This window comes from Fukomys damarensis, unplaced genomic scaffold (assembly GCF_012274545.1).
Source record: "Fukomys damarensis isolate Sample0158 unplaced genomic scaffold, DMR_v1.0_HiC HiC_scaffold_2, whole genome shotgun sequence".
NCBI lineage: Eukaryota > Metazoa > Chordata > Mammalia > Rodentia > Bathyergidae > Fukomys > Fukomys damarensis.
Window position 1 is genome coordinate 61,690,475 of NW_022900914.1, and position 8,429 is coordinate 61,698,903.

General features: G+C 42.3%; 1 gene segment (V, D, J or C); it reads right to left on the reverse strand.

Annotated features, from left to right (window-relative positions):
• Positions 1-2,983: 2,983 nt before the first annotated feature.
• Positions 2,984-3,878, reverse strand: LOC104863403. The segment is given in 2 exon segments: positions 2,984-3,402; positions 3,787-3,878. Coding segments are annotated over 2 exon segments (468 nt in total).
• Positions 3,879-8,429: the final 4,551 nt, after the last annotated feature.

Sequence of the window (8,429 nt, forward strand, 5' to 3'; positions counted from 1 at the left end):
ACAAGGTGCAGAATAGCTTGGGTGCTGGGATGGCCTGGGGAAGGGTTCAGATTACAGGAAGAGAAGAGGGAACCAAGCTTGATGAACTCAGCAAATGACTGTGCAAAGCAGTGTTCGGAGGAAATAATGGTGCCCGTGGAGGTTCAGGTTCTCTATTTCTTCAGTACTTGGAGATTTTGCAAACACATCTGCCGTGGTTACACTAGATCACAGTGTGAGCACTAAAATATTTCAAAGTAATCCAAAAATGGAATACTAGGAGGAGTTTTCCTGGAACTTGCCCTGCATGGGACTGACCAAGAGGTGGCAGCAAAAGCCCATCTCTTTATGAAAGGAATCTGAAAACTCGCCCCTGCCCAGAAAGAGCTGATCTTTCTGTGTTGTATAAATGGCCCCAACTTTTATAAAAACCAGCCCCAGAAAACATTTTTATGTTAGTTCCACATTTCAACTTTATATTTGTGAACTAAAAAGACATTCTTAAAACAGTGTCTTGGTTCTAGGATCTCCTTTTCTCTCCCTTCCTCTGTGTCTCTGTCTCTGTGTCTCTGTCTCTGTCTCTTTCCTACTCCACAGCCTCCAGTGCCAGTTTCTTCCTGTGTCTTCACTTCTGTTACTTGGTTAACTAGCAGGTACCAGTCTGCCCTCTCCTACTTTTTATTTTCCTGGTGATCACACCTTCTATCTCTACTCAGTGGACCCTCACTGGCCTGAAATAAAAGCAACTAGGGTTAATTAGGTCAATGGAAGATTCATCTGCCTCTTGGTGTCTACAGTTTGTACTTAATGAAGCGTCCTGATCTCAGTTGTATTCACTTACAGTGTTATAATCAGCCTTCAGGAACTGATCAATTCTATAAGTCAAGGGTTCACTGTGTTTGTGCCTCCAGTTCAGATTTCTCCCCAGAGCTCTTGAATCCAACACAAGCACATAGCGTATGCATGGGATGCTGCTGGCTGAAGGTCTGGTGCCATCTCAAAATTGCAGTATGTTCCCCTCCAAGTCCTATGTCCACCTGCTTCCAACTGTAGCGTTTGTCTGCCTTTCCATCTAAACAGTCATCACCGCAAATTCTCCTGTGGCTCATCTCCAAACAAATGGCAGTCTGTGGTGGTGTTTATCTGGCTCAGATCAGGTCTGATATGTGAGCAAACCTATTTGTTCTGATGTTAAATTATGACCAGAATCTGCCCATCTTTCCAAAAAGCTGCCATCATGTCAAGAGCCCTGTAGAGGTGAGCACACAGTGAGTTGGATAGAAGTAGGAGAGGGGGAGCTTTTTAATATTTATTTTATGAGCTGTCCAAACGGTCAAGAATAGAGTAATCACTATCAGTCATCCTTATTTTCAATCACTTTGTTTTCTGTAGTCCTACCTCTAATTGAGCTTAGTAGTGTGTTTGGAGGATTTTTACAACATGGAACGAACTCAGCCTATGCGATTTACCAACCATCAGGTGAACCGGGTGGAGGTGTGTGGTGCATGGCTTATCCTAGAAGTCTCAGCGAATGACCTCTTGTTTGCCTCTAGAAGGCATAGAAAGAAAGATCCTTGTGGAGTCCAAATCCTCATAAGTTTTAGGGAATAGTAATGGAGAAGAGAGACAAAATTGGCCATAAATCCTATGTCTAAGTGCTATTAATTGGTGTGAGAAATTTCCTGAGAATTCATCTTTCCCCATCCCATGGTAGCTATATTCCTAGATATCAAGGAATAAAAATCCTTCAACTCCTCTCAGGAGATCCCCAGTATATAATGATTCAAAATCACATTTTGGATGCTCATGGATACCTTGCAGCATTTATCACAAAGAAGAGACATGACTTTTGCCCACAGTCTTTACTAGTCATGTAGTCAGTAAGACCAAGAGCCTTGCATGATGCACCATTTCTGCATGATCCGTGCATCGTCTTCAGGCCCAACCTTACCAACCCAGAAGAGATCTTCCAAATCTGCCCTTGTGAGAATGGGACTGCCCTGTAGGTGTAACAGACAGGCTGATCACAGAATGTGTCATCACTGTATCCCAACAGGATCATGACATGATAAGAGGGAGATAGAAGATATCAGAAGCAGTTATTGAAGATCCCTGCCAAGAGTCCCAATTTCCTATATGGCAATACAATGGAAGCTAACAAGACCTAAAGGTAAGAGAGAGCTTAGAGGGAAAGCTGGGTTTTGGCTGGTCCAAGCTGCTCCAGGCAACAAAGACAAAGGGCACCAACAATGTCCAGTATTTGTGATCATGACTGTAGGAAGAAGGAGAACAGGGTATACTTGGGGACATGGGATAGAGTGTGAGGTATCTGCCCACAGCAGATAGAGCAGGTAGGGGTGCAAAAGGGAAGCACTGCCTGTCTTGCTTGGAGAGAACATCTGGATATCAGGTCTGGGTCATAATTAGCCAGCAGCCCATCAGGTCTGTAAGGGAAGCCATAAATCACAGGAAAAGAATTTAATTTGGGTCTCGCTGACCTCAGATGGCACTTGACTCCAGGGCCCTGCCAATTCACAGATCAGCTCTTAGGCCTCGATGGTAGCCATTAGCAGAGGAGGTATAGTCTCCCAGATCTGCTATTGCACCTGCCTATTTGAGTTACAGAAGGCTTAGTTCAGACTCGTCATATAATGCAGCTACATTATGGGAAAGCAAGAAGCTTGTGCCATGTAGCCTGGTAATACTGGGCAGATATGTCTGCTACATCAACACAAAATACATATTGTAGAAGCCATTTCCACCTTATTACCCATTTCAGGCTAAATTCATTTGTGTGCATTTGATTTTTTAAAAAATTCTGTCTCATATCAGAAGAGAATTTTCAAGGCCCAAAGGAATGCCTTGAGTCAGCTGCATCCTTCTCTCTCTGTCAGAGTCCTCATCAGAACACAGCTCCCTGCTGGTCCGTTGTCTTCCTCATTCTCAGTCCTGGGCAGAAGCCTCAGCTGCAACTTGTTGTTCTGAGTTCTTCAATCTCTTCCTCTCAGAGGGACCCAGAGACTCTGCAGTGCTGCTCTCGAGACAGTGGCACAGAGGGCAGCTGGGCCTCCCCAGGCAGGGAGGTTTGTGTTCGGGGTTGTATCACTGTGGGAGGAATATTTGTACCTTGGTTACAGTAATAAATTCCAGCATCCTCAGGCTCCACCCTGCTGATTCTGAGTGTGAAATCTGTGCCTGCCCCACTGCCACTGAACCTGTCTGGGATGTCTGAATATCGGTTGGAAACTTGGTAAATCAGGCCTCTTGGAGCCTGGCCTGGCTTGTGTACCATCCAGTTCAAATAGGTTTTTCCATTACTGTGTACGAGGCTCTGACTGGCCCTGCAGGAGATCGAGGCCGACTCTCCAGGGGTGATGGACAGGGTGAGTGGGGTCTGGGTCATCACAACATCTCCAGCAGATCCTAAAACAACGAAAGAGAAATGCACAATCTTTTACAAATATCATCATCCATTTCATAATTTTCTCAGTTTTGTCATCATCAAATTGATTTTTTAAAAATATTCATATGAAAAGAGAGTTCAGTTTTTAAACAGCAACTAACTTTCCTAATCATAAGGAACCTTCTAGAATTCACCTGACTGTCTCTCTCTTTGTGAAAATCTTCATGACAGGCTCAGTTCTTACTCTTTTAAGAATCTTCCTCACTCACTGCTCTTTACCTCACACATCCAAGCTTCAGGATAGAGCCGAGCATCTTACATGTGTGCAGATCTCACCCAGGCAGCAGTGGGACCTGGAACGCACCTTCTGCCCCATTCCTCCTCCTTATCACCCTGTGTCTTACCGGGGATCCAGAGCATTAGCAGCCCCAGGAGCTGAAGAGGAAGCCTCATTTCGAGAGATAGACAGAGGAGTCCTGATCAGTCCAGGAAAAGTTAGAGCTGAGCTTTTATCTCAGACTTGCGGGGAAGATTCCCCCAGAGGATGCTATGCAAATTTCCTGGTGGGTGCAGTAGTGTGGAACATGTGAAGGGCATGGTGGGAGGCCTCTCATCCTTGCCCAGTATTACCAGCCTACGTGGCACAGCTTTTTTGCTTTCCCATAATTCAGCTGTATTATATGAGGAGTCTGAATTAAGCATTCTGTAACTCAAAAAGGCAGGTGGAATAGCAGAGCTGGGAGACTATAGGTCCTCTGCGAATGGCTGCCATGGAGACCTAAGAGCTGGCCAGGGTGGGCTCCAACATTCTGTTCACCAGCCTCAGTCCCTGCCATGCTGTGGTTGCAGGTGTGCACCATCGGTCTTGGATGCCTTTATCTTCTGAGTGTGTGTTCTTTCTAAACACTCCCACATGTTGCAAACTTGTGTTGTTGGGCATGTTTGGACTCAAGGCCCTGCCCTTCAGTGGTGTATCTTGAATCAGCAGTAGTAAATGAAATGAAAGGAAATAAATTCGAGCTCAGTGGAGAAGTCACAGGGCAAATGTGAACAAAAATGGAGACAACACAAACTCATTAGAAGTAGACCTGGGCACAATTAGCCAACATTCAAGTTCTTGCCCTTGGCAATTTGAAGTTTTCAAAACCATGCCCAGTTTTCCTGTATTATGTTAAAGTTTCCCAGCATCCTAGGTGAGACTTACACCAGATGATAAGAATTTATTTTAATATTTTGTATGTAAGAAAATGATTGTAGAACATTGTCTACTGAATGCAAAATAAAATGTGAGATCAGAATGATTAAATAAAATATTAAAGTAGAAATTGAATTGTCCATCATACTTGTGGCTTGATGATAAAGATGAGTTAAATGATTCACCATGGGTGTAAAATTCACTGGGATGTCAATTTTATGCAGCTGTTCAATGGTGGCTTAATTTTTTGTAGTTTCCTTCACCTTTGTGTAATATCAAGTTTATCACTTCTTCCTTCATATCCTTTCATAAATATCAAATTAGAAGCTTGCAAAGAGCTCTTTGCTCTCTTTTTGTTTGCATTGTTGTCATTGATACTAAATTTATCTGTTTTTAAATACCAAGGATCTCTGCTTTTGTATTCCATGGCCCTTAAAATAGTATTTGTGGGGTGAGGTGGAATCTCAGTGTTGTTTTCATCTGCATCTCTTGAATGACCAGTGATGTGGAACATTTTTTCATATATTTACTTGCTGCTTTTACTTCTTTGTCTGAGAAACGTCTCTTCATTTCAGATGCCCATTTTTGAATTGGGTCTTTATATTTGGGGGTTGATTGTTTTGAGTTCTTTACATATTCTAGATAATAGTCCTTTTTCTGAGGAGCAGCTGATGAAGTTTGTTTTTCAGCATTGTAGGTCTTCTCTTAGTTTGGTTGATGGTTTCTTTTGCAGTGCAGAAGCTTTTTAATAAGATGAGATTCCAGTTTTGATTCTTTCTGCTAGTTCCTGTGCTACTGAAGATTTGTTCATAAAGTCTTTTCCTATGACAATGTCTTGAAGAGTTTTGCCTAACATATCTTCCAGCAGGTTTAGTGTTTCTGTTTTAACATTTAGATCTTCAATTCACTTGGATTTTAGTTTAGTGCATGGTGAAAGATATGGGTCTAGTTTCAATTTTTGGCTGGTTGAGATCCATTTTATCCAACACCATTTATTAAAGAGGCTATCTTTCCTCCACTGAGGATGGTCAGCTCCTTCTATCAAGAAATCAAACAACAACAAATGTTGGCAGGGTTTTGGGGAGAAGGGAACCCATCTCCATGGTAGGTGGGAGTGCAGACTGGTACGACCACTATGGAAATCAATATGGAGATACCTCAAAAGCTGGGACTAGCGGCTCCATTTGACCCAGCCATCCCTCTGCTGGGTATCATTCCAAAAGAATTAAAAGAATCACATCACAGTGATATATGCACAACCATGTTTATAGCAGTACATTTCATAATATCAAAAACTGAGAAACAGCCCATTGGCACATCAGCTGGAAACTGGATAAAAAGATGTGGTTTTTCTATAAAATGGAATATTACTTAGCCATAAAGAATGAGAAATTAGATTCATTCATAGGAAAATGGACACATATTGAGGATATACTCCTAAGTGAAATAAATAAGTCACACATGTGTAAATACCAAACAGTTTCTCTGATGTGAATAAAGTATAGTAGCAAATGAGATCCTAGTGATATAATGGACAATGTGAAATAGGAAGAAAGGGGCTAAAGGTGTAGGGAAAGTGGGAAGGGTAGGGGAAAGCTTAGAAGGGAAAAGAAAAAATATGAGAAAATGAAAGAATGGAAATGAAGTGTTTGTAAAGGGGAAGGGAGGAAGGGGTGAAGGGTGGGCAGGGATGAGGGGACAAAATGAGAACCAAGACCTGTCATGTAAAGGTACAAGATCCCAATAATGAATGTAACTGTACTGTGTACCTAAAATGTACCAATAAACTCAATGAGGAAAAAAATAGTATTTGTAAGCATTCTTGAGGTCTTTTTTTTTTTTTTGCTTTTTTGTTATCGGGGATCAAAATTGGGTGCTTGTTCTTGCAAGACATGCAGTGGAACCACTGAGCTAAATCCCCGGTTCTTCAGGTCTTTGGTTGTGTCCTCCTCCAGACAGGTTTTCACTTGGGAACCTCCTCAGTAAGGCTATCTTCAACCAATTTCAAGGTCTGCAATTTCTGGATCCCTAATGCAGGGATTGGTGGAGTAAAAATCTCTGGCAGTGTTTGTATGAGGCCAGTACTCTCCAAGGACATTTTGTTTGCTTTGATCTCTTCATTTCCCAATGCAATTAGATCCCTCTGTTGGGTTCAAAGTAGTCTTGAGAAGAATAATTTTTAGTAAGTCCTTGCTATACACTTTACTAAGAGCTTTTAGACCCAGCTTAATTTAGGGTTCTCCAGGATTCCCTATGGAGGGAGTTCTTACTCAAGCTTCTGCTCTGTGGTCCACGCACAGCTTGGAATGGAGACTGGTGCTGAAGTGTTTGCTGTGTTTTTCAATAGTTTCTGGATTGAAGTGACTTAGGAGCTCAGACATATTTTGGTCACAACAAATTAAAAAAATGTTTCCCAAATTTTCGCTTTGTTTGTGTGTTTCTTCTTCTCTTCTCTCCTCTTTCCTACCTCACCTTTTCTCCCTTCCTTTTTTGCTTGTCCTCCCATCCCAGGGGTTAGTTCTCTTTTGCGTGGTTTCTCCTGCATGTTTTATGATTTCATGAGGGTTGTTGATCTGAGGTTGCTAGGTGGCCATTTGTGTAAGACTCAGCCCATGTAGATTTATGTTTTACTTGAAATGAAGGCTCTCTGCATTCCATCTAGTAGTTTGTAATTGTAGAGTTTCTAAGTTGATCATAGAGTCTCTCGGTTGATGTCTGTGTCTTTTCTTGTCACACAAATTCACCATTTGTTACCCTTTTGGTTCTTGGGTTATATCGGCCACTTTCCCAATGCACTGCTCTTGGAATTTGCTTCTTTCCTGGCTGATTCCTTTACACAGACCCCTCCAGGTCTAGCAAACCTGCTCTGAGGTTGCGAACCAAGTCTTGAAATGAGAACTGAGCTCCATCAGGCAAGCAGGGGCTGCAAGATGGTGTCAGAGACTCAGGTCATCTTATGGCTGTTACTCTGGATCTCTGGTGAGAAGTTCAACATTGTGATTCCTTGAAGCTAACGTCTTTAAAAAAAGTTAAGTTACAGTGAGAAACAATAGCTATGGACCCAATAATATGTTTTCCTACACTAGCATTTAAAGTACATTTTAAAAGCCACATTTCACTGGCAGTATGCCCAAGTGTGTGAGTGTACTTGTATGATCATGGAGCATTTTTGATTGCAGGTGCCAGTGGGGATACTGTGGTGACCCAGTCTCTGGCCTCCCTCCCTCTGTCCCAGCAGATGGAGTCACCATGAGCTGCAAGTCCAGTCAAAACTTTGGCATTGTGGTAGCCTGGTACCAACAATAATTAGGAAGGTTCTCCAAGTGCTCATCTACCATGCATCCCCCGGGGCATCTGGGGTTTTCCATGGGGGAACCTGGGTTTCCCATCGACATATGTCTTGGCTAATCCAATAAAACTTGTCATTCCTTTAGAAAAGGATGTAGTCATATTTAGTCCCGGTGTCAAATTTTCTTCTCTGCCTCCTGGAATCTTGATAATGTCTCCTTTGGTAACCTTTTGCCCTTGGTCTCCTTCATCTACGTGTGAACATCTCCTTCCCTTTTTCTCCCCCAAATTAAACCAGTTACCCCAAGGCTGAAAATTTTTGCTCTGATGCTGTTTTCACTCTGAGCTCATCTGGTCAATGCACTAAGAAATATTTTCCAGGTCCATCTCCTCCTCCATTGACATTTCTTCTTCCCACCCCCTTTTTTCTGACGTATTCAAGACATTTCTCTAGTTCTTTAACTGTGCAACTCTTAGCATATATGATGGAATTTTTCATAACTTTTGTCCTCATCTTTCACCTCTATAAAAATAATTCATCCTTCGCATTTGATTAACATGATC